Below are 25177 nucleotides of genomic sequence, written 5' to 3'. Positions count from 1 at the left end.
GGTGGGAGGTGAAGGGGGCTCGGGGGATGACAGAAACCAGGGGTTGGAATGCACTGGGAAACAGCAGCCCGTGTGTGGCTAACACTGACAGTTCCCGATGGGACCCACGCCTGACCCGCACACCTCCCGCCAGGACCAGTCCTGTGGTGGAAGGGATGGAGAGGATCCCGCGCCCGGGCTCCGGGAGACCCTCCTCCGCCCGCAGCGCCAGCTCCCAGGCCGGGCCCGCAGAGCGCGGCCCCTTTAAAGCACCATGTAAACAAAGCTTTGTTTCCCCCACACACACAATCCCTCCTCCTTCTTCTCCTCCTCCTCCTCCTCCTCCTCCTCCTCCTCGGCGTCTCCTCCGCGCCCGCCGCTTCCTCCCACCCGGCGTCTCGGGGCCGCTGACGTCGTCCGCGCGCGCTGCGCATTCTCCAAGGCCGGCGTGCGTCGCCGCGGCGGGCCCGCGCAGCCGAGCGCCGCTACGCCGCGAGCGTAGCGCGACGGGCCCCCAGCGCGCAGGCGCAGCGGCGACGCCGACGCCGACGACGGCGGCAACAGCGGCAACAGCGGCCACAGCGGCGGCGGCGGCGGCGGCGGCGGCCCCGGCCGAGGAGCGCGCTGGGGGGGAGGGGGGGCCGCAGAGGAGCATGAATGGAGCAAAATGGCGGATCATGTGCAGGTGAGGGGAGCGGCGGGGGGCGGCCACGGGGGAAGGTGGGCAGTGCGGCGACCGGAGGGGGGGGGTGCTGGCGGTGCTGGTGGGGTGGCGCACGCGGCCCTCAGGCTCGGGCCGGCTCCGGGCTCGTGAGGCCGCGGCTTCCCCCACGGACGCCCGGCCCGGAGCTCCGGGGGCCTTTCCCGCCTCTCCCGGGCTCGGGGGTTCCGGGGATTGGCGGGGTGGTGGTCTCTTGCATGCCCTCGCACCCAGCCACCCGGCCCCCCACGCCTGCGCGCACGGCGCGGGCCGGAGGAGGAGGAGCAGGAGGAGGGCAGGGGCCGCGGCGTGCACAGCCCACGTCCTCCTGCTCGCCGGGATCCCGGCGCCTCGGCCGGTCCTCTGCTTCCCGCCAGCTCACGGACTGGGGAAGAGGGAAGTCCTCGCACGCACGCACACGCACACACACCCGCCGGCGGTCCTCCAGGAGTAACAAAAAAGAGAGAGAGGAGCTGGCGCGGCCCAACCTCGCTCTCCTGGCTGCTTCCCGCCACCGCCTTCTGGGTCGCCCCGAACACGCGCACCGGTGCCTGTCCCCTCGTCCTCCCGGGGCCTTGCACTCCCGCCTTCCAACACAAGACCGAGCTGCCTCGAGTCCTCCAAAATGCCAGCGCAGGCCTCGGCCCGTCTCCATCGCGTCTTCTTCTTCCGAATGCCCCACGCCCGGGGCCACGCGCCCAACCCCTCTCCCGTGAGCCCCGGGGTGAAGGGGGTGTGTCAGGCTCCCCTCCGCCGTGGGAGAGGGGTCGAAAAGGCGTGCAGGCAGTCAGTGCTGGCCCTGCAGGGAACGGAGAGCCCATGCTGACTAGCAGCAGAGGCGTGGAAGGGCACAGGGGTTCGTTACTTGCAGACTAGGAAAAGTTTTCTCTCCCCGCCTCCCCTCTCTGTGCCTTGGACCTGGTAGGTCTGCGGCGCGCGTCTGCTGCTTTTCTGGGTAACCCAGCACGCGGGCTCCGTGTTTTGGTCGGGAAGTGGAGATGAGAGAGCCGCAGTCTGCTTGGGTTCGGATTCAGCGCAGCGGCTCTGCAGGCTGCTGCTTCAGGGCAGCGCATCGGAGTGAGGCCCAGAGGTGGTTAAGGTCTTCGCAGGGCGAAGCAACAAGTTAAGCGGGGCAGTATTGTATCAAGAAACTTCACCCCCTGAGATGATGTGCCTTTCAAGGCCAGCGTCATGGCCTCTTTCAGAACTAGCAGCAAAACTTGATACAAAGCCAGGGCACTCAAGAATGGTCATTTCTGCAAGAAATTTCTCTAAGCCTGGGGCCTTTGCTTTAAAAAAAAAAAAAAAGCTTATAAAGAGTAGTAAGCAGGCAAAGCATCAAATGAAGAAATGTGCAGGGTCCGGCTGTGGGGACCTGTGCCTTGGCTCCTGTCTCCTGGGCGTGGGCGGAGTGCCCGGCCCTGAGCATTCCAGAGGCAGGGATGAGTAGCTGGTAGTTTGCTGACTGATGCTGTGTAGTGAGGAGGAAGTCGGAGCTTTTTATGAAAATCCGGCTGTTACGTCTCCTGTCAAGCGTTAACCTCTGCGTGGTTCGCCGTTTTGAAGCAAAGCTGTTGTCTGTTGTCTTTTCTATTAGCAAGTCAAAATATGTCAGAGCAAAAATGTCTTCATTGCGGTTTTTTTTTGTTTCTCAATGGAGAATGTATTTCCAGGAAGGAGATTGTTTTCACTCACTCACCTAAAGCGAGAACTTACTGACTTGCTAACATCAGAGGGGAGCATGTTGGTCAGTGTTTTAGGCTTACTCTGTTTACTTTTTAAAAAGGATTATTTGAAAGTGTTACGGAGAGAAAGGCAGGGGGTGAGGGCATCTGTCTGCCGTCCGCTGGTTCAGGCCCCAGATGGCCACACTGGTCAGCACTGGGCAGCTTTCTCCAGGTCTCCCATGTGGGTGGCAGGGGCCCAGGCACCAAGGCGGTCTCCCACTGTTTTCCTGGAGCATTTAGCAGGGTGCTGGGTCGGCAGTAGGGCAGACAGGATGGCAGTGAGGCAGGAAGCAGCTTTCCCCACCACAGCTGGCCGCAGTGCCAGTCCCCTTTATTTGCTTGGAAGAACAGTACTGCGTCACTCGAAATGAGTGTTCGGTGGCCCTTACAGCGACAGGATGCGCTTGTGAGGGAACTTATTTTTTTCTCTTTAGAGAGACCAGGGCAGATTGCTTTTCTTTGCGAGAGTGCTGAGTTTTAGCGTGGAACGTTTCTGCAGCTTGAGGGTGGCAGACACCGTGGCCAAAGACCTGCTGAGGGTGATGTGCGTGGTCCAGGCAGGAGAGGCCAGTCCACGAGGCCAGTCCACGACACCCAAGTGCTTTGGTTCTTAAAGATTTGTTCACTTATTTTTATTGGAAAGGCAGATCAGATTTATGGAGAAAAGGAGAAACACAAAGATCTTCTGTCCACTGGTTCAGTCTCCACATGGCCACAACGGCTGGAGCTGAGGCAGTTCCAAGCCAGGAGCCAGAATCTTCTTCCAGGTCTCCCACACGGGTGCAGGGTCCCAAGGTTTTGGGCCATCCTGGACTGCTTTCCCAGGCCACAAGCAGGGAGCTGGAGGAGAAGTGGAGCAGCCGGGACAGGAACTGGCGTCTATATGGGAACCTGGCACTTGCAAGGTGAAGATTTAGCCATTGAGCCATGGCACTGTGAGGTTTCTGGAAGAGTCTGGTGTGTCTTGCAGGACAGTGGCACATCAGAGGTTGCATGTGTAGAGTGGCAGAGTTGAGTCGTTATGTATCTGGTGCTTCTCTCAATGTTGGATGCCAGGCAAGTTCTCAGATTCTCAGGCTCAAGCCCTGCGCATCATCCTGTGGAAGATGTCAAGTGCCATGAAGCCTGACTGATGGAAGACTTGAATCCGGTTTGTCTCTGAGCCCTGCCTCTGGAGGAGTGGCCCTGAGCGGCTCCTTGCTGTGATGGGGTTTCTTGCTCTTGGTCTCAGATAACCTTATCTAGCTCTACGCCAGAGGCAGTGCTTACAGCTGAGGATGGGCAGGAGTTCACTGGTGTTGGGTTATCTGCAGTTGCCCATCCTTCCATTAAAAAGAATACATACATACAGTGAAATGAAGATAGCACAGATTCAGTGTCCCTCCTGCGCTGGGTGGATGTGGAGGTGCAGCAGTGATCGAGGGAAAGGGTGTTAGCTTTAGTGTGGGGGGCGGGGGGATGTGCTTAGTTAGGTGCTGTCTTCTGATGTTAAATACACAGTCATTGTAAGTGAACAGGTTTGGAGGTTCGTGTGCATTGGGCTTTACATGGAATCTTAACACACTAGTGTCTGACAGAGTAATTTCAAAATAGTCATGGTTTGAAGTTTCAGGCCCAGTCATTAAATATTGACTGCCAGTGGTAACCGGAGGGAGGAGGGAGTTGCGAGGAATCATTACATGCAGCAGGTTAAAGTGTAACAGTGAACCACAAGCCAGGTCCTTGCAGAATTCGGTGGTTCTTTCCTTGCACCTGCAAAGAAACGATTGGCACTGGATTGGCACTGTGGGGAGCCTCTTCTGAGACAGGAGTCCTGTGTAACTTCTGCAATTTCTAGGAGGAAAAAGCAGTAATTTCTGCAGCATTTTCCAGAGAAGTAAGACAGAATTTACTTGATGTATGTGTGTGAGGCCCTCCCGAGAAGACTCGGTGAAAGGACGCCGGACGATGGCCAAAGGTCGCATCCAGAGGCTGTCCTGGGGCAGCTTTCAGAAGTAACAAATCTGAATGTGTTAGCTGATTTCCGGTGATGCCACTGGAGTGCCAGGTAATGTTGGAGCAGCTGCGTCCCTCACCCTCCTGGACAGAGCTTCTGTGTGCATTTATAGGAATGATGCTATCCTTTTAAAAACAGTCTGTTGAGGCAGGCCTGTGGCTTACTGGTAAAGGTAGTCCCTGGGCCTGACCTCCAGTGTGCTGCTAACGTGGCCCAGAGCCAGTGCTGTGGTTTTCTGCTGTGCGCCGGGGAGACCTGCGCGGCTTCCTAGCTCCTGGCTTTGCAGGCATTTGGGGAGTGAAGGGGCTGATGATGGCATCGTAGTCTGTCTCTCTCCATCTCTGTCTTGCAAGTAAATGACGGATGTATTCATGCTTCCTTCGTGACTGAGTGTTTGCTCCAGTGGGAGAGATCTGAAGAACAGTGAAGGAATGCAAATATATACAGAAGGCATCATTTGAACACTGATGCAGCAAAACGCAGACTCCATGACTGACGGATAATGTCTAATTTAGAGGAGTACAGTGGAGGATGCAGAAGATCCGTGTCTGCGTTATGGAGAGCTGAGCTTCCATCTGATCTGATCTGGAAATTGATGTGCATCACCACCAGCTGTATTTTCTTTCTTAGTTGGGATTTGAAAGCAATATTGTGCCACAGTCCTTTGAGGAGGGGAGAGTTGCCAATTTAAACCAATAAGCTAATGGCTCTCTGTAGGTACAACTGCCGAGGGCTGCTTTGCTCACTTCATTATGTCTGAGGAAGAGGAGCCATGGAAACTGCATCATTGCTGTTTTTTTCTTAAACATCATTATCTTTTCTCAGGGTCGGGGATCTGAGCGGGGCTGCTGCAGGTGGTTCTGGTCTCTGCAGTTCAGCTGTCTGTGAAGGCCTGCCTGCACGGGGCGAGGTCGGGGGGAGTCTGGGCATGCTCCCCAGATACTCAGGGAGACTGTGGGGTGAGGCCTGGGCTGCGCTCTGCCTGTGGGGAGTCTGGGGATGCTCCTTGGTGGCCTCAGCTCCTCAGGGAGTCCAGTGGATTGGGGCTGGCTGTGACCCGCCTGTAGGCTGTGTGCTCCTGTCTGGGTCTCTCCTAGTGTATCGTTTTGTGTTTTTGAGGTCAGTACTGATGCCTTTTCTGTTTCAGTAAGATCTTTTAAACTTCTGATTGAAGTATTACCTGCCTGTAGGTGAGGACAGTCCGTGGTCAGCCTCATGAGTTCTTACCAGGTAAACGTACCTTTGTAACCAGTGCCCGAGGCAGGTGCATGTCTGTGTGCCGGAAGTCTCCCTGCTGCTCCGCCAGGAACGACCCACACTTGATGCTTGTCTCTGCAGTTGCCCACAGCAACTGCTGCCCTGTCATCTGAGTTTTAAATGTGCGTTCTGAGTTCAGGCTGGGTCATTTGAGAGTGTGACTTCAGTATGAGGGGCAGAAGCATTAGTTATTAAGCTTAGGGGTTTTTGTTTTTGTTTTATAATTTAGGAATGTGATGGGCGCTGTGAACCGCCCAGTACTGTGTAGGGAGTGAACTGGCAAGTGGCAGCACAGTCTAGTCTGTCTGTACTAGTCTAGTCTAGTCTGTCTGAAGGCCATGAGAGAAGTGAGGGGCTCCGTGTGCACAAGTGGCATCGCTTGAAACCGATGCAGTAAGGCCCAGACAGCATCACCGTGCTGGGTAAGGAGCTGAGATGCGCCTAGTGGAGGAAGCATCCGGAAGAGTCCTGCTCTGTGTCTTTCCGTCTGATCCAGGAGTTGGTGCGCCTCACGCCGCCAGCTGTATTTCCTGTCTTCTTACGCTGCTATACCTACACAACATTTTGCCGTACAACTTAAGATTATTCATGAGCTTTAGAATTAGAGGTTGCTCCTTTTGATGAAAATGTTTGTATTTTGTTTTGGGGAAGCTGATTTATACGCGTGTCTCTTGGCATCATTTGAAGGGTCAGTGCTACAGTACATGGCCCTGAGCACTTCCACGCACAATGAGCTGTTTTCTGTCTTTTTGTCTCTTTATTTGAAAGGGAGAGAGCCTCTGCCTGCTGGGTGGCACAGCCTCCACCTGCTACCTCTTGGGGTGTGTCCTGGCACAAGTGGGGAGTCAGGTGCAGAGCCAGGCTCTCATCATGGGACTTCACATCTCAAGTGTCATCTTGACCTGCACATCAAACACTTGCCCGGCAAAGTGAATATTTAAAGAATTATATTCTTGAGAGTGTCTGATGGTGGTTATTAGGCAGCTGCTAATGAGCGGCTGTTGCTGTGCAGACACATGGCAGGGAAGGCCGGCCTGGTCTCCTGCTCCCAGCTGCCTCGCAGTGGAGCTGGGGAGATCGTTGAGTCAGGAGTTTGCCTTTTTCTCCACTGCCGTCCGACTGAGGAACACAGTTCACTTCTCATGTACTAACGGGGAGTTCTCAGTGCGATGAGATGAGTACGCGTGGGGAGCCAAATCTTGGGAGGGAGGAATTGCACAGCTATGGCCTTGCATGTTCGTGGTACTTGCCCCTTACATGTCTCCCATGGACCGCAGGTGCACCCATGTGCCAAGAGATGGTGGGACCGGACGTGTCTCCGCAGCGCTCCTTGGGCTTTCAGCCGCTTGCTGCTTTGTACCGTATCACTTCATTCCCATGACAACTCCATGAGATAGACATTGGAGAAGTTATGCTCAGAGAAGTGCTTTGAAGTTTTTAACTTGAGAAAAAGGCAGAATTCCCTTCTGGCTTGCCTCCCAGCGGCCCACAGTGGCCAAAGCTAAGGTAAACCAAAGCCAGGAAGCAGAAATGCGTTTCAAATCCCCCTGTGGGTGACAGGGACCTTGCAGGAGCCATCCCCACTGCCTGTCAGCAGCTGCAGCAGCAGGGAACAATGGGAGCAGAGCTGGGATCTAAACCCAGACCGCAGGGAGCGATGGCTCTCAGGCACAGGGCCCAACACCCATTCCCGGAGCTTCTCTTGAAGTAAATTGAAAGGACTGAGGGTCCTTGGAAGATTTGGATGATGATTGTGGTAGAGGTTAGGACCTTTTGGGGAGTTGGGAAAGCGAGAATGACAGCAGATGACTGGAAGCTTCTAGTGTGTCTTTGGTGATGTCTTAGTCCATCATGGGACTTCTGGCTGGAAGAGGGGCTCACCAAGTAGGTTGTGGTTTTTTGTTTTTGTTGTTGTTGTTGTTTAAGATTTGTTTTCATTGGAAAGTCTCATACACAGGGAGGAGAAGAAGCAGAGAGGAAGATCATCTGTCCATTAATTCACTTCCCAAGCGACCACAATGGCCTGAGCTGAGCCAATCCAAAGCCAGGGGCCAGGAACTTCTTCCGGGTCTCCCACGTGGGTACAGGGTCCCAAGACTTTGGGCCATCCTCAACTGCATTCCCAGGACATAAGTAGGGAGCTGGATGGGAAGCTGAGCTGCCAGAATTGAAACTGGCGCCCATATGGGATCCCAGCACATGCAAGGCAAGACTTTAGCTGCTAGGCTACCGAGCCGGGCCTACCCAGGTTTTTAATCAAAACCAGATCAGAATTGGCAGCTGCTTGGTAGACTTTATCCTGGCATCTGGTCTCCCTGCTGCACTGTGCGTGATGGTAGGCACCAGGCACTTGTTACTGCTTTTCAATCTCAGCACGTTTCACAAGGTGCTGTACTAGTAGCCCCTGTACTGCACAGTGCCGCTGTGGAATGTTTCCATCAGCACGTGCGTTTTTGTTGCAGAGTGCTACCCTGGAATTGGAACTTCCCAGTGAACCGAAGGGATTAGAAGACACACGGAGCATAGGTTAGAAGTTCTATCCTGAGTGTCAGTGGAAACCAGCCAGGTCTGCGTCCTCCCTGTTGGGTGTATGTACCCTGTGTAATATTACTTCCTGTTCAGAATATTAACCCATGTTATGTTCTGTTCTTGTGAGAGGAGATTATTAACTCAAAGGAAAACAGGAGTATTGCACATACTGCTTTAAGGATTTAAAAAAAAACCACACATTTGAGTAGATCCTTTTCCAAAACAATTTGCAAAAATAAACCTTCTAAAATTCCCCATATGTATACAGACTTGGAGTGGTTTATATATTTTTTTGTCTGAAAGGCAGAGTTACGGAGAGTCTGATCTTCCGTCCGCTGGTTCACTGCCCAAACGGCCGCAGCAGCTGAAGCTGAGCTGACGCGAAGCCGGGACTCTCCTGAGTCTCCCACGCGGGTGCAGCCGCCCTCTGCTGTTTCTCGGGCTGTAGACGGGGATCTGGCGCTGCAGGCAGAGGACTAGCCTACTGTACCGCCATGCCAGCCCGTTGTATTTGTGGTGGGCTCACAGATGGGAGAATAGTGGACCTTCACCGGCAGTGCAGGCTCCCTGCAGCTGCTGCTGTCGGAGTCACTGAATCTGAACTTATTCTTAGTGGTCATTTTGAAAAGAAGCCAGAACTGCCATGTAAGAATTGAGTTACTTTGTTGGCACAGAGGTGATGCTGCGTGCAGACCTTGTGCCCGTGTCCCCCGAGTGCTTTGCTGAAGTAGCACAGCAGTCGCACTGGGGAGGGATGCCCTTGTACGTCACGATAAGGAAAGGTCGCAGACAGAGGGGTATTTTGGGGGTTTTCAGAAAGGTGTTTTCAGCTGGCTTCTGTCATTTCTGATTCCAAGTGTCTTGTCATTTCTTAAGCCAGCCCGAGTTTCACGAGGACTCTGAACATCTCACCTGTTGGCTGTTCAGAATTATGTCTAGAATGGTACTTGTGGGGTTGGCTTTGTGACGCAGCAGGTTAAGCTGCCTGCTGTGGCATGGGCACCCGTATGAGCACGGGTTTGATTGCTGATCCATTGCCAGTCCAGTTCCTTCTGCAGCTTGGAAAGCAGCGAAGATGACCCCGTCACCCGTGTGAAAGACCTGGCTGGAGTTTCTGGCTCCTGTCTTTGTCTATTTTTTTTTTTTTTTTTTCTTATTGGGAAGGTGGATACACAGAGAGGAGGAACTATAGAGAATTATCTTGCATCCGCTGGTTCACTCCCCAGATGGCTGCAGCGGTTTGGAGCTAAGCCAACTTGAAGCCAAGAGCCAGGAGCTTCCTCCAGCCTTCCCACGTGGGCTCAGAATTCAGAAGGCTTTGGGCTGTCCTCCGCTGCTTTCCCAGGCCACACGCAGAGAGCTGGACGGGAAGTGGAGCAGCTGGGACATGAACTGGCGCCTATAAGGGATCCCAGCTGATGCAAGGCAAGGATTTTAGCTACTAGGCTTTTGCATTGGGCCCCCTGGGTGGTTTTTTGTTTTGTTTTTTAAGATTTGTTTATTTTTATTTGAAAGGCAGACTTGCAGAGAGAAAGAGAGAGACAGAACTTCTATTCACTGGTTTGCTCCCCAAATGACTCCTATGCCAGAGCTGAGTCAATCTGAAACCAGGAGTCAGGAGCTTCTTCTGGGCCTCCCACACTGATACAGGATCACAAAGTATTGAGCCGTCCTCTGCTGCTTTCTCAGGCCACTGGCAGGGAGTTTGGATGGGAAATGAAGCAGCTGGGATACGAATCGGCCCCATATGGGTCACCAGCAGTTGCAGGTGACAGATTAGGCAGTTGAGCCATTGCGCCAGCCCCGGGGGGTGTTTTTTTGATCATTTACCCTGTATATCAGATTGCTAGACAGTGGGCATATAAGTGAGAATAAGGCTCAGTGTCTGTGAAGTCGTTGATAGCTGAAATGTGTGCAGTGAGGACACTGAGCAGGCGTAGTGAGACCACACAGGGCTGGTCCTCCTGCTTACGATGATGGATGAGGAAGGCCGATCCGGGAAGGCCTGCTGTGCTCCGAGCAAGAGGAGCGTGCCAAAGCCATGTGTGTTCCTGGAACACTGTGGGAAAAGGCATTCTGGCGGCCCCACTTCCCTTCCAGCTCCCTGCCTGTGGTCTGGGGGGCAGTCGAGGACGGCCCAAAGCCTTGGGACCCTGCACCCACATGGGGGACCCAGAGAAGGCTCCAGGCTCCTGGCTTTGGATCAGCTCAGCTCCAGCCTTTGTGGCCGCCTGGGGAGTGAATCATCAGATGAAAGATCTTCCTCTCTCCTCTCTGTGTATCTGACTTTCCAAAAAAATAAATAAATAGGTAGATATTAAAAGAAAATAGTGGTAGCAGTGACAGGCCTCTGTGGTGCCACCGTGAGCACCTGTTTGAGTCCCCAGGGGCTCCACTCCTGCTCCAGCTCCCTGCTGATGCTCTTGGGAAAGCGAAGGAAGGGGGCCCAGGTGCTTTGGTCCTTGTACCTACGTGGTAGACCTGGACGGAGTACCAGCCTCTTTGAGCCTTGCCCAGCCATCTGAGGGATGAACCAACAGCTGAAAAATCTGTCTAACTCTGCATCTTAAGTAAGTAAATATTTAAAGCAAAGTTGAGACCTTAACTGAAATAATAGTTACAAAAGTGGAGACTGGGAGATTGATATCGCTGAGATTGGGCCCGGGCAGGACATGACAGGTGGCTGAACGCGTCGAGGGAGGGGCAGGTTTCCACACCCACACAGCTGGGTGAAGAGTTCGCGGGCCAGATGTGAAGGAAGAGCAGGGTCAGGGCGAGGCGTTTACACACAGTTGAGATGTCCGGCAGGGCATCGCAGGCGTTCATCTGTTAGCAGGCCGGGCTGCCGCCCGTGTGCATGGTAACACCCATCTAGTTGCTTTCAGATGTTGTAAAATGTTAACTGCCTGCAGTAAGTACCCCTTCCTGGGACTTACAGTGACTGTAAGGCTTGAGTGGAACCCAGTGGCACGCTCCTGCAGTTCGCTGCCGCGGCCTGAGCTGCTGTTAGTGTGGTAAGCGTGAGATGCGAGGACCTCAGCCGCGCTGTTGGCGTGTTTGACTCATTGGCGTGCATTACTGCACAGCCAGGGGAGCGCGTCCTCGGGGCTGTGGGTCGCCGGACGGCGTTGGCTGCGCTGACCGCTGGTCCCCTAGGCTGGTCCTGCTGCCGCGGTCCTCCTGAGAAACCGCGTTTGTCTTTCCTCACGCTCCGTGAGCTGCCGTCTCAGGGGCATCCAGAAAGGACTCCTTCAGAAAGATTGTAAGTCTGCCCATTGTCCGTGTGCCCGGCCTTCCTTATTTGCTAGCTTGGTGAAGTCCTGGGAAACCTTCTTCACAGATCATATAGTAGTGTAAACATGAAGAGCAAATTGGTATTTTATGAAACTGTTGAGAGAGCACTTAGAGTTCCAGAGGAGAACAGAGGCAGCAGTGTGCGGAGCGTCTGCCCAAACCTTTCACGAGACGTGGCCTTACTGCTCTTGGTTACTTTCCTGTCCGAGGCTGAAGTTGGACCTTTGAATTCTGCACTTCGCCAACTCAAGAGTTCGGGGGTCTGAGGTCAAGTGTTTCTGATGGTTTTCCTCCTTGCCCTTTCATGTTCTGGTCTGTTTCGTGTGAGTGCTCTAAAGGAGGGTGCAGAGGTCAGAGCTGAGGACGTTTCTGCAGAGTTTCCATGCCAGTAAACACTTGCTGTCCTCTCCCTCTTTATTCTTTTCTTCTCCAAACTTTATCTCTTGAAACCCAGGGGTCCTGATGCTGCTTCCGGGAATCCCGACCAAGTCCCCACGTGGCAGGCTCCCTCACCTGCTGTCTCCCGTGGTGGAGAAGCAGAGTCACGACTCTGATGGGGACAAGCGGCCCCAGATGTTAACAGCTGGCCCAGTTGCTGACCCCTCCTTCCTTTCTGTTGGGAGGACAAAGGGAAATGCCAGGCTTCACAGAACTGGCAGCTAGTCTCAGAAACTAAGCTGTTTATACCTGTGGTATACCTGTATTTAAAAATTATAGAAAATGAGCACATTCAAGGAAAGTCAGGTGTGCTTTTTTTTTTTTTTTTTTTAAGATTTACTTATTTTTATCAGAAAGACAAGAGTTCTTCATAGGCTGGTTCACTCTCCCAAGTGGCTGCAGTGGCCAGAACTGTGCTGATCCAAAGCCTGGAGCTTCTTCTGGGTCTCCTGTGTGGATGCAGGATCCCAAGGCTTTGGGCCATCCTCAACCGCTTTCCCAGGCCACAGGCAGGGAGCTGGATGGGAAGTGGTGCCACCAGGACATGAACTGGTGCCCATATGGGATCCCGGTGCTTGTAAGGCAGGGGTGTAGCCAGTGTGTGCCAGGCCATGTTCTCTGTTAGACTGTGCTTCTAGATTGTGCTTCTGTCCATATAGCAAGAAAATGTTAACTGGCAAGTGGGATACTGTAGCGCAGTCCTGGGAGTAGAGGTGCACGTCCTCTTCGGAGGTCTGAAACAGTTCAAACGTTTCTTCTCCTTCTGCCGACTTTATAGCATCATTGTCACGGCTATTGATGAGGTGATGGACTGTGGTTTGAATTTCTTCTACCTTAGACTTCATGGTCGTGTAAATCATCATTTCCTAACTTATATATACAAGTTGTTTAATATTCAAATATTATTTTGACCCTTGCTTTTAAACAGAAACAGCAAGCAGTAGCTTGCCTCATGTTTATTTTTTTTCCATGTGGGAGTATTAAGAAAGCATCTCTAGACCAGTTAGCGCTTCTCTACCAAATCCTCTGTTTGCTTTGCCCACAGCTAAATATTTAGAATGTTTCATTTATGGATGCAATAACTTATTACATGTCCAGGATACCCAAAATAATATTGTTATTATCCTAATGCGGCAGGATTGGTGTGATCGTTTTGAAGCTAGATAAGAAGAGTTCATACTGCATGCTCTCTTGGTGCTGGTGTTTTTGCTTTTTTTCAGAAGCAATTTGAGATTTTTTTCCTTTTCCAGCCATTAAAATTCTGATTTTGTTTTGCAGTTAGTGCAATGAAAGACAAAGTACAAGTAAATATAGTTGAGGGTTTAGACAAGAATAAGTTTGTCCAAGAAAGTCGTTTTGTTTGATTGCATATTTTACTTCTGTGGAAGAAGATAAAGCAGAGAATAAAATAGACGTGGCCCTTGCTTTCAGAGTGCTTAGGCACGCAGCAGCTTGTGCTGGGAGCTGGGAAGTCCAGGGACCCAGGGAAATACGTGGGAGAAGCGATTTCTCATTTTTACCTTAGTTAGGGGTGTTAGGGGAAGGTAGCAGGGAGAAGTGAACCAGACGGACAGAAGTGGATTGTGGCAAGGTCCGGGATGGCAGGTGGTCATTCTGCCTGCTGCCCAGTGAGCCCAGGGAGAAAGGAGGCTAAAGATATGAGCAGGAATTTGAGGAGCAGACTGACAGAGCTGAGTGAGGGAGGCCCTCGTCCTAGCAGTCAGAACACCTGCCTGCTGCTGCAGAGCGCCTGCGTGTGCTGCTGCCCTCTGGCTTCTGGCCTCCGCTTCCTGCTGCTGCACACATGGCTGGCACAGGTGATGCCTCACGGTCTCCTTCCTGCCACCCCACGTGGACGGACGCGGACCCGAGTCCTGACACGTGCAGGTTCAGGAGCCGGGACCAGAGGTGTGCTGGGAGCAGGTGGGGTGTTCCCTTCTTCAATCCCTGCCTCTTAAATCAGTACAGTTTTAAGGCTCATTCCATGACTGCAGTGGAAAAACCAAGGAATTAAATTTTGTTTGACATCTTAGTTCTGATTTTCAGCTGCAGCTGCAGGATGTTTTCTGAGCAAAAGGGTAAAGTGTGCCACAGAGCAGGTCATGGCTGTCTAATGCTGAAGATGAAGCTTCGTGTGGAAACATAGGCTGCTTGGAAGCTTGCATTAGCAAATGGGGACATATCTTCTGAACAAAGTACTCGTGTGCCCCAAGATAACTTTATTGCCTCTAAGAACTGTCTTTTTTTTTATATGTATATTGTGTTTTGGTCCGTCGTGTGTCTGTGCATGGGGCAGTCTGTATCGCCATGTTATTAACTGACCCTTGAACAATACCAGGTTAGGGATGCCAGCCCCTCACACTAGACAGTCTGCGTGGCCAGCTTCTCCAGCAGCACTTGGCTGCTAGCCTAGCTGGTCAGCTCAGCAGTCGCTTCGTACCTAGGAGTGCGTTGTGTTGCATGTGTCACATCCGGGGAAACATCAGGAGGATCATGAGATGCCTTCTTACTGCAAGTCTGCAGTTTCCGGGGAGAGCGGACTGCAGAAGCGGCTCCCGCGGCTCCGGGGGCGAGTGTCGCCAGCGGCTCCCGGGGACAGCTCCTGCAGCGCTGGGCTCCCTGCGGCCTCGGGCCGGAGCGCACTGCGATTGTGGTTCAACACTGCAGCTTCGCCTCTGCCTGACGCACTGTGGTCCAAGTGGGGGCTACCTTTTGGCAAATTTTAAATTTGAAAATCATATTTGTGTATATTTTATAGTATTGATAAAATGGATTATTACCCTTACATGTTTTGTGGATTCGTAACATGCCCACTCTCTTTAAAAATGTTTCAGTATTTCTAAGCTTTGCAGTTCATCTGTGAGGTTTTTCAAACTCATGGATCGCTCCCAAAAAATCTGCATGCAGACGGACCTGCCAGTGCAAACTCAGACTGCAGTTGCTTAAGGCAGAGCTGTGCATGGAGACCAGTTTTAGTTCTGACTGCCTGGAATATTCATTTTAATACTCATTATAAACAGACACTTTAGGGCCCCGCGCGGTGGCGCAAGTGGTTAAAGGTCCTTGCCTTGCACGCCCGGGATCCCATATGGGCGCCGGTTCTAATCCCGGCAGCCCCGCTTCCCTTCCAGCTCCCTGCCTGTGGCCCGGGAAAGCAGTCGAGGATGGCCCAAAGCTTTGGGAACCTGTACCCGCGTGGGAGACCCGGAAGAGGCTCCTGGCTTCGGACCGGCATAGTATCGGCCCGTTGCGCTCACTTGGGGAGTGAATCAGCGGACGGAGGATCTTCCTCTCTGTCTCTCCTCTCTGTATATCCGCCTTTCCAATAAAAAATAATAAAAATAAATCTTAAAAAAAAAAAAGAAAAGAAAATATATCGTGTAAGAATTCTCATCCAGAGACTCTCACAGGAGCTTTTTTTAAAAAGATTTGTTTATTTTTATTGATAAGACAGATTTACAGGGAGAAGGACAGGCAGACGGATCTTCTATGCTTTGGTTCACTCGCAGGTGGCCGCTATGGCCAGAGCTAAGCCAATCCAAAGTCAGGAGTCAGGAGCTTCTTCCCGGTCTCCCACATGGGTACAGGGTCCCAAGGCCTGGGCAGTCCTCCACTGCTTTCCCAGAGCCCAACAGGGAGCTGGATGACTAGTGGAACAGCTGGGGCACAAACTGGTACCCATATGGGATCCCGATGTGTGCAAGGCAAGGACTTCAGCCATTGAGCTATCGTGCCAGGCCCCGGTGTACGCTTCTCAGTGAGCAACATGAGCATATTGCGTTTATTGTTATGCTTCTAAATGTTTTGGATAATTGCACTGCTGTCTAGAAATCTTTTTGGGAAAGTTTTATTGGTATCTTATCTTCATGGAAACAAGATTTTATTTGCCTAATTTTTTTCTCTGGGAATATGAAAAATGCTCCCTTTTGATGCCTCCAAATTGATGATAAGATGGGATAATTTATTTTTAACCCCTGTTCTTAGATTGTTTTTTATATACTCTCTATAGCCTAAAAAGTTGGCAGGTGTAGGTTTGCCTATACGGTGACATTTTTGCATTTTTAGTGTTCGAATAGCATAGAAAGACTTCCGATGACTGAGTCTTTTTTCTTTCTAATGCCAGAGTTTCTTGTACTTGACTGTTCTACACTGATTGTAATCTGAATTTTTCAGATCCTTTTTCAAAACGCCCATCCTACCCCCAGAAGATTAGAGACTAGCTGGCAGGGTATCGCGATGAACATGAGGAGACCAAGCCATGACCGACGGGGAGCTAGCTAAGGCCGTGGCATTTTGTTCTGAAAGCTGGCATTGTGACTTGGGTTTGGCTTAGCTCAGGCAGCAACAGGAATCTGGGGAGTGGACTAGACAATGGGAATTTTCCTCTGTCTCTATCTGTATACCTGTGTCTATACCTTTCACATTAAAAACAATTCTTCTAAGAAAAATTACTTTTATTTGAAAAGCCAGTTTTACAGAGGGAGGAGAGTCAGAGAGCCTCTCCACTTACTGCCCAGAGCTTAGCCGAGATGAGCTGAAGTTGTGAGCTAAGGGCCTCTCCGCGGATGCAGGGTCCCAGAGAGCTTGATCACAAGTGGAACAGACGGGACACACACTAGTGCTCGTGTGAAATGCTGGTACTGTAGGTTTACTCCCCAAGTGACCGCAACAGCCAGTGCTGTGCCAGTCTGAAGCCAGGAGCCATGGACTTCCTCCAGGTCTCCCACATGAGTGCAGGGCCCCAAGACTTTGGGCCATCCTAGACTGCCTCCACAAGCAGGGAGCTGGATGGGAAGTGGTACTGCCAGGATTAGAACCGGCTCCCATATTGGATCTCGCGTTCAAGGCAAGGACTTTAGCTGCTAGGCCACCACACTAGGCCCTAAGATTAAAATCATTCTTAATGAGGTTACATTTTGTTGTGTTTGAAGTTTTAAAACAAATTAGCGTACATATTAAGTGGGCTTATGCTTAACTCACAGCTGTAGCCTAAAATATTTCAATATCCAGTTGAGCTGAATGCATCTAAAATGGTGTCATTTCCTTAAGCGTGGATTCTTTCATTTCACTTGGTTCATAGACATTTAAGGACTTTGTGAAAGGAGGTTCTACTGATTAGCGTCAGTAGTCACCGTCCTTGAAGAAACATTTGATGTTCTTATACTGCAGGAGCAAGTGCTTGCTCCCTGGTGGGGTCAGTCATTCTCTCAGCAAGTCAGTCAGCTTTGCTGGTTCAGTCCGCCTGCTTTTACAGCATCGCTACTGCTTTCATTGCAACTCCTCTGCTAGATTGTTATGTTAGTTTCAAGTTACCTTTTAGAAAAAACAACAGATTCGTTCACTGGAGATACGCCGGGAGGAGCTGGAGCTTCCATCTGCAGACCCACTGCCCGGTGCCTGCAGCAGCGGGCCGGGCCAGACCACAGCCCGGAGCAGGAGCTCCATGCAGAGCCTTGGGTGGGTGCAGGGGCCCAAGGGCTCGGATCATCCTTTGCTGCTTTCCCAGGAGCGCCAGCTGGAAGCTGGACTGGAAATGGAGCAGCTGGGAGCTAAAGCAGCGCTGAGCCGGGGATGAGAGCTGGAGCAGTGGCGTGCCACACGGCCCTGTGTGGGACATGGTGACCCTGGAAGGTCAGCGGGCACAGGACTCCAACTGAACGGATGCCTCGTTTGTATGAGAACAGTTGAGAGGACAGCATGCCTATGAGAACACTTAGTGAGATAGACAAGATAAAAGGGGATCCAATACCCCCACCCTTATCCCATATGACCCTCAGTGTATAAAGTCTGATGCCACTAATAAACTGTTGATCATCAGTGTTCTTATCGGCTCCGGCCCGGGACCGACACTCTACCTTTCCTTCTGAGGCCTGGGTTGTCTGATCCGTTGAGAGCCCTGTTAGCAGAAAGCAGAGGTGCTTATCTCTGATTAGCTTCGCCTTTTAAACATTTAATATAGGGGGCCTGGCGTGCTAGCCTAGTGGCTTAAGTCCTCGCCTTGAATGTGCTGGGATCCCATGTGGGTGCTGACTCAAATCCCGGCAGCCCTGCTTCCCTTCCAGCTCCCTGCTTATGACCTGGCAAAGCAGTTGCGAACAGCCCAAAGCCTTGGGACCCTGCACCTGCATGGGAGACCCAGAAAAGGCTCCAGGCTCCTGGCTTCGGTTCAGCTCAGCTCCAGCCATAGCGGCTGCATGGAGAGTGAATCAGACAAAAGATCTTCCTCTCTTCTCTCCTCCCCTCTGCCTTTTCAATAAAAACAAATAAACCTTTTAAAAAATATCATGTGGAGCCCATTGTATTTAGATGCAGATTGAGTGTGTAAGTTTGGCATCCCGTGTAGGATTCTGGACCTTACGCGAGGGTCTTGTATTGATTATGGACGTGTGCGTGTATATTGAATAGGGTTAGTTGTGAGTCACCTGCTCTGGCAGTGGGCATCCCTGAACGTGCTGGACACACAGCAGCTTATTAAATTCAGAGTGGTTGGTGATAGCTTGGACTCGGCCAGGACCATCCGCGCAGGCGTGGGAACGTGCCCGTGGCGCCCGCAGTGCTCACCTCGCCTCTGCGGAAGCATTTCTCCTGAACGTCTGAGCGGATGCTGTCAGACAGGCGGGGTGTGTGTGTGTGTGTGTGTGTGCCAGAATTCTGGTGCTCCTGTGTCGTCCTCGTCCTTGTAGCGTTCTGGGGCTCTGGTTGTGTTTGTGTGTTTTATGCCCTTCCTTGTTTGGGTTGGGTTTGGGGGCAGGAGAGCAAATGGATGTGTGTTCCGTCTGCCACCCGAGCTTGGGTCCCACCAGAAGCCTGTCTGGGAGTTGGCGCTCCTCTGTCCCAGCCAGTGTGTGCATTGCTGCTCACACACGCGAACCACAGCGCCTACAGAATTACTACAGATGGCAGCTTCGGTCAACATCAGGACAGTTGTGCAAGAATTTAAGGAAACCAGACATTAACTTAGACATAACATATCTAGATTAATTAATTAATGAACAAATGCCTTTCGGTGGAGGCAGTACGTGGTTCTTTCCTAGAGGAATATGTGGAATCCAGCTGACTCGCAGCGTCGCTTGGGGTTGTGTTCTGTGATGCTGGCTGGGAATGCTGAGTTAGCAATGCTGAATTACTGCTGGGAGGAGACATGCAGGGTTGGGTGCCTGCCAGCCTGTGTTCGTAGCAGTGTCACCAGCCAGTGTGTGCCCGCTTGTTTCATTTATGTTGCTGTGTAAAGACGCTCCATTTAACAGCTGAGGTGGAGTCCTTACCGTTGAGCTCGGGGCCAGCTCGAGGAACAAACTTGGCGTGATGTCGTTTTTCCCCAAGGCGTTTGCCAGGCTTGTTGCGTGTAGGAGCCCTGGCTAGCCCTTCCGCACTCATCCTACGGGCATCGGAGAACAGAACTGCAGCAAACTCGGGGACAGTGGCCGGGTCACAGCGCTGCCCTCGGGCCGCCCAGTGGGTGAGCAGCATACGTCAGCACGGGTCGGGTCTGCTCCCCAGCCCCTCCTCAGGAAGCAGCTGCGGGATGTATGTGCTTCTGCTGAGCCTCTCACGGCCGTGGCACGCACTTGAATCACTTCTGTTCCCGTTAAGATGTCACTTATCTCCTTTAAAAATCGGGGATATTGGGCCTAGCACAATAGCCTAGTGGCTAAAGTCCTTGCCTTGCATGCGCTGGGATCCCATGCCTGGAATGACCCGAGTAACTGACACATTTCCCCCACTCTTTGACCTTATCTGTTGCCTGAGATCTTAACCATTCCCCTGTGCTGTCCTTCCGCCCCGAGAGGGCTGTGTCCCACTGTGCCCCGTCCCTGACACTGTGGACAGAGGTGCTGTGCAGCAGTGACGAAGATCTCAGGGTCACTCCTCAAAGGAACTGGTCCTCATGATGGTTTCATTTATTTATTTTAAAGCTTTATTTTTGAAAAGTTATGGAGATCAGGAGGAGAGACAGATCTTGCACCTGCTGGTTCATTTTCCAAAGCACTGCCCTGGCCAGAGCTGGAGCAGCCTGAAGCCAGGAGCTAGGCGCTTGCGGGTCTCCTGTGCGGGTGCAGGGATCCCCACCAGGTGCTGCTGCTTCCCCAGGTGTACTGCCAGGGAGCTGGACTGCAAGCGGGACAGCCAGAGGTAGAACTGGCACACCACAGGCAGGGGACTAGCGTGCTTTGCCACACACCAGCCCCAATCATTTTACTTTCAATATTTTCTTGCTTTTCATCATAACGTATTTATGGGAAGAATAGTGTAGTGCAGTCAGTCATGGAATTGCAGATCCTGGAAGCATGTTTTAAAACTCATGTTAGAAGCCCCGCTCACTTCCCCTGCCCGCCCCGTGAGGACTCTGCGGGTTGCCCTGCCCAGCGGCACCCCAGGCTGTCCGCATCACCTCCCTCTCTGCCGCTGCGTCTCTGCTGCGTTTCCTTGCTACTCTTTTAAACCAGGTTTGGCAGTGAGATAGAACTCAAAAGAGACCTGGGGGGCTCTGCTGCTGCAACTCGCCGAGCCCAGAACCCAGCGCTTGCAGAGGGGTGGGTCTGAGGGTCAGCTTGCTCGCTGGGGACACCTCCCTGCACACACCTGCTGTGTTCTGACCGTCTCACTTCTCACAAAGTGCTGGCAGCTGCCCGTCAGCCTGGCCCCTCTGCAGCCGCTCCGCTCCTCGGCCTCTGGTGACACCCTAAGTGGCTGCTGCGGGTGCCAGGAGGTGTCTAGGCGCAGTCTGCTTTTTACTTCTGATTTGTTTACATGTATTTCAGCCAAATACTACCTCAAGTGCAAAGCTTGTAGGTGTTTATTGCAAGTTAGTATTGATGAGTATTTTGAAGTGAAGTGTAGAATTCTGCAGTCTCATTCCTGTGCTGGCAAGCCTGCCTCTTATCTGAGGCATGCAGGGCACCAGCGTCGCATTATCACTTTTGCAAATATGTGTTTATCTAGTTTTACAGCAGGAGCAGGAGACATCACATGGCATGTACGAGCAAAGAGGGCTCCTCAGCCTTGTTAGGACCTCGGAAATAGAGTGTTCCCAAGTGTGTCCCCAAATCCTGTGTGAGTTCTAGCCTGAGAAAGTGAGGCAAGTCCATCCTGAAGGCCTGAGTTGTGTACAGCTGGAGCGTTCTAGAAAGAAGGTGCAGTTACAGATAATGGGCAACCTTCTATAAGAAGGTGATAATAGAACAGGAAGCACCTGGAGGATCAGAGCTGTGGCGTCTGCCTACACGTGCAGAACAATCCCAGGTGTGTGTGTGAGTCCAGGAGCTTGCTGCCAGCGAGCATGCCTGGGTAACGGACACACAACACGCAGGGCAGAAGTGAAGCCGGCCGTGCTGCCAGGAACGCTCCTTGGCCACCATTTGGCTTAGCTGATGAGCCTCAGACGCTTCCTGGAGTATTTACCTGGAAGTGGAGATTCTGGATCGTGGGGATCCACGCATTGGCCTTCCTAATCCCCACTTGCAGTTGTCCGCTGTGTGAGTCGGTTCCCCTGGCGGCAGTGCCACAGCGAGCCAGCTTGGCCTGGGCCTCCTCCATCTCAGTCTCATGCTGTTCACCTTGGTGTTTTCTCATTCCTCTGCCTGCTCACCTTGTCTGGGTCTCTTGACGTAACATGTTAAGGTCTTCCGCTTTCTTCAGGTGACTTTGAGAAACAGTCTGCCCACCCCCGGCCCTGAGAACTGCTGGTGAATGCGGGTCTGAGGGGAGACGGCCTCAGCCCAGGCTTGTCGCAGTCAGCGAGAGGAGGCCGTAGGAGATGCCAGCTTCGCCCAGCCTGGCAGCACTGCCCTCCGCTCCGCAGGGCGAGCCTCGCCAGGGATGTTTACAAATTAACCTTCCCACTCACTTTTTGCTCTTTTAGTTTTATAAACTTATCTGTTAATTCTGCTTGATGATGGAATTAGCATTTATTTATAAAATGGTTTGGTATGATTTCATTTAGAGAAAAATATAGCTCAGAATTTCCTTAGGCAGTTGCTTGAGGGGCCATTGCTGTGGCACAGTGGGTTCAGCTGCTGTTATTGCATATGGACACCAGTGAGAATCCTGGGAACTCACACAGCTCCCTGCTAACACACTGGAAAGCAGCAGAGGATGGCCCAAGGTCTCAGGCCCTTGCACCCAAGTGAGAGACCCAGGAGAAAAAGTTCTTGGGACCTGGTCCAGCCCCAGCCATTGTGGCCATTTGGAGAGTGAACCAGCAGATGAAAGGTACCCCTCTGTCTCTGTAACTCTGGCTTTCCAATAAATAAATCTTTAAAAAAAGAAAAACGATGCCACTTGACACCAGAGTCCAGTGTCCGAGTGTCTGGGCTGAAGTTGCAGCTCCCTGCTGGTGTGCGCTCTGAGCGGTGACTGACCGCCCTGGGAGAAAGGCCCGCGCTGCCTTCCAGGCACCTGACCCCTGCTGCACCCAGCAGCCCCAAGCACTGGGGACGGAGCCACAGGCTGGGTCACTCAGTCTCACTACAGATTTTAGAACAACAACAACAAAAATCTTTCCCTGTAGAGTTGCGATGATTTCTCCTGCCTGCCGAGTGACGTAACTATACAGAGAGAGCAGTTACAGGAATGTGAGAGCAGCATGCGCGCTGAACGCGTCTCACGTCCCAGAGGGAGTCGCTCGATTCATTCATCCAGGCTGCTTTTATAAGTTAGAGCACAGACAACATACACTCTAATATGGTTTTTTAGGTTTCTCTTAAATTATCTGTGATAGCTAGATAATATCACAATAAAAGTCATTGACAACAAAAGTACCTTTTCTAATAGATTAAAAATGTAGTTGATGTTGGTTTTACTAACCCTGCCTTCCCTTGAAGTGATAGCTTTCTGACTAAGATCTTTTATTTACTAGCTTCTTTTCTGGAACGCAGAGGTCCAGCCCCCAAGGGACCCGGTCTCATTGTGTCAGAGATCCCAGTTCACCGACTTAGAGCAGCACTGTTCACGGTCGCCAAGACCGAGCTTGAGCCTAGGAGTCCCTCAGCAGCTGGGTGGATAAAGAACAGGTGACGCGGACACACTCGGATGCTGCTCAGCTCCACTCGGGAGTGAGGACCTGTCGTTTGAGCAGGGTGGTTGGCTGGAGGACATCCTGTGGGATGAAATAAAGCAGACACAGCAAGATACCACATCATGCCCTTCCCTCATGTGGGAGCTGACGTGATTTTAAAAACAAACCAAAAAAAAAAACAGGCCCGTGTATCAATTTTTCTGCAAATAACAGCCTTTGTCAACCATTTTCAAATATTTGCTAAATTGGTAGAAAGCATATACCAATACTACTGTAGTATTAATGATTTCTTAGTTTTAATGGCTACTCAGACAATTGTGACATAATTTGTCTTTGCTGCTTCCCCACCCACCCACCCTCTCCCCGCAAAAAAGGGAATTTTAAATAATCCCACCATTAGGTTTGCTTTGGAAGCCAAAGGAACCACAGCGCATAAATGTAAACCTCATCCCTTATCCCTTCGTGGCAGTCTGGGCAGCCCAGTGGCACGGCTGTTAACCTGTGTGTTCTGGAGCTTTCCGCTAATTGCTAGGGAAAACAGAATTGTTTTCCATTTGTTGTTCTAGAAACAAAGAAATAGAACTGTAGTTCTTCATACTGTTGATTAAATGGTCAAATTACTTTTTTTTTCTTTTTTTAAAGTCTTGTTTTGCGAGTAGAGAACTCATTATCAGACTTTACCCTGCAGTCTGTTTTGTCTGCTGAATTAAAGCGAGGCAGACACAGCCACAGAAGCCTGCATAACCCAAGCTGGCAGTAAGGAGCGCCCCGTGACAGATGCTGAGCCGCCGTCACGTGCACAGCTTGGCTGTGATCAACACAGACCGAGTCGCACGGAGGGGGAGCAGCCAGCGCCCTAATCAGCAGGCCCCTTCGGGGAGTGTCTCGGAAATCTCAACGCCAGTGTCGCGTGTGCCCCAGCGCCCCGTGTGCCCCAGCGCCCCGTGCTGGGCTTATCCCTAACTACCGTCTTACTGCCTCCTGCTGCTGCTGTCTTCTGCATTCCCTCTCTCAGAAATAACATTTCCTCCTCTTGTAAGTGCATTGTTTTATAGGAGGAAATAAAACTCAGACCTCAGTGCTGAGACAAGATCTCACGGAGGAGCTTTACCCGCTCAGGGATGTGGGGATTTGTCATTAGACTGACCACATTTTCAGTGGTCGTGAGCCAGCACTGGCAAGCGTGCAAATGACCTTGAGCAGCGTTTGGTGGGGTGTGTGCAGTTGGCCTTGCCTGGAAGGGCTTGTGTCCCTGTGCCATGTGTAACGCCCAGTGCTGCTGCTCTGCCTGGGAGCCGACTGGCATGGCAGTGTGCTCTGCGCTTTTAAATCGGGGGTATCACAGAGGCCCCTGGAGTAGGACGAGTTAGACCTAAGCCTTTTTGGACAGAGTCCTGGGGCCCCTGAAGTCAGACTAGCAAGTTACCCCTAAGCCTGGTTCTGCAGACCCCTGGGGGACCCCTGGGCTTGGTTGTGAGTGTTCGGGTTGTTTGTGGGCCGTGGGAGCTCTGAAGTGAGTCTGATGAACCAGACTCGCAGTGTTTGTCTTTCCTGTTTGCTTTAGGTTAATGTTGGAAAGTTATTAATCAGGTGGAGTAAAATAGGAATCCTGCCCTCAAGGCATACCTGTGCAGGGGGAAACTGATTTATAAAGTAATAACATGTGAATTAAAGTGTTGGTGAAAAGTCTTGTGCAGACCACCACTACAGGATATTTCGGGCAGTTTACACAGACCTCATGGTTGTTGTTTTTTAACCACTGGCTTTTTTCGCCCTTGTGTGCGTGGTCGTTTCTGATATTAGGACTGTTCAAGCTAGACCCGGTCCTCCTCGCCTGATGGAAATGGGCTCAGACATGGTCTGATGACCGCCGTTCGAAGCCTTTCCTCTTTGCCCTGGGAAGTGTGCTCTCTCTCCCCCGGGCGCCTTGTAGCACCTCCTTCAGGGGAGCTGGACGTGAATCCCTGTGGGGTTTGCACGGAAGTGCACACACCCACCGCACCCTCCCTGCCTCCGGGGCTGCCTCAAGATTTGGAGAGCAGGGCTTGTTTGGGGCGTGCCCCTTGTCTTATCTCCTGGTGAGCAGATGCTAGGGTTGCATTTATTTGGACCCGTTTTAAATTTGCAGCCCAAGCCAGAGGTTAAAGTACAGTGGGAGAAGAGTGTGTGCTGAACTTGAGGCATGAGGCACCCGGCGTGGAAGGTGGGTAACCGTCCGAGGCTGGCCCTCTCTGGAGGCG

The 25177-nt window shown here is 51.9% G+C and overlaps 1 protein-coding gene across 4 annotated transcripts in view; it reads left to right on the top strand.

Annotated features, from left to right (window-relative positions):
• The first annotated feature begins 547 nt into the window (after window positions 1-547).
• XPO7 (exportin 7) overlaps window positions 548-25177 on the top strand; it is a 59323-nt gene continuing 34693 nt past the window's right edge. For 2 of the 4 annotated variants that reach the window (XM_040971288.1, XM_040971284.1), the window contains exon 1: window positions 550-664. In XM_040971288.1, the coding sequence (XP_040827222.1) occupies window positions 647-664 (18 nt within the window). In that variant the 5' untranslated portion in view covers window positions 550-646. Of the gene's footprint in view, window positions 665-25033; window positions 25141-25177 lie in introns of those variants that run through there. The other 2 variants (XM_040971287.1, XM_040971286.1) reach the window with 2 other exon arrangements.

This window comes from Ochotona curzoniae, unplaced genomic scaffold, assembly GCF_017591425.1.
Source record: "Ochotona curzoniae isolate NIBS_2020 unplaced genomic scaffold, NIBS_Ocur_1.0 contig_21, whole genome shotgun sequence".
NCBI classification, from domain to species: domain Eukaryota; kingdom Metazoa; phylum Chordata; class Mammalia; order Lagomorpha; family Ochotonidae; genus Ochotona; species Ochotona curzoniae.
Note: the sequence above shows the minus strand (reverse complement) of the source record. Positions and strands in the feature narration are given on the sequence as shown.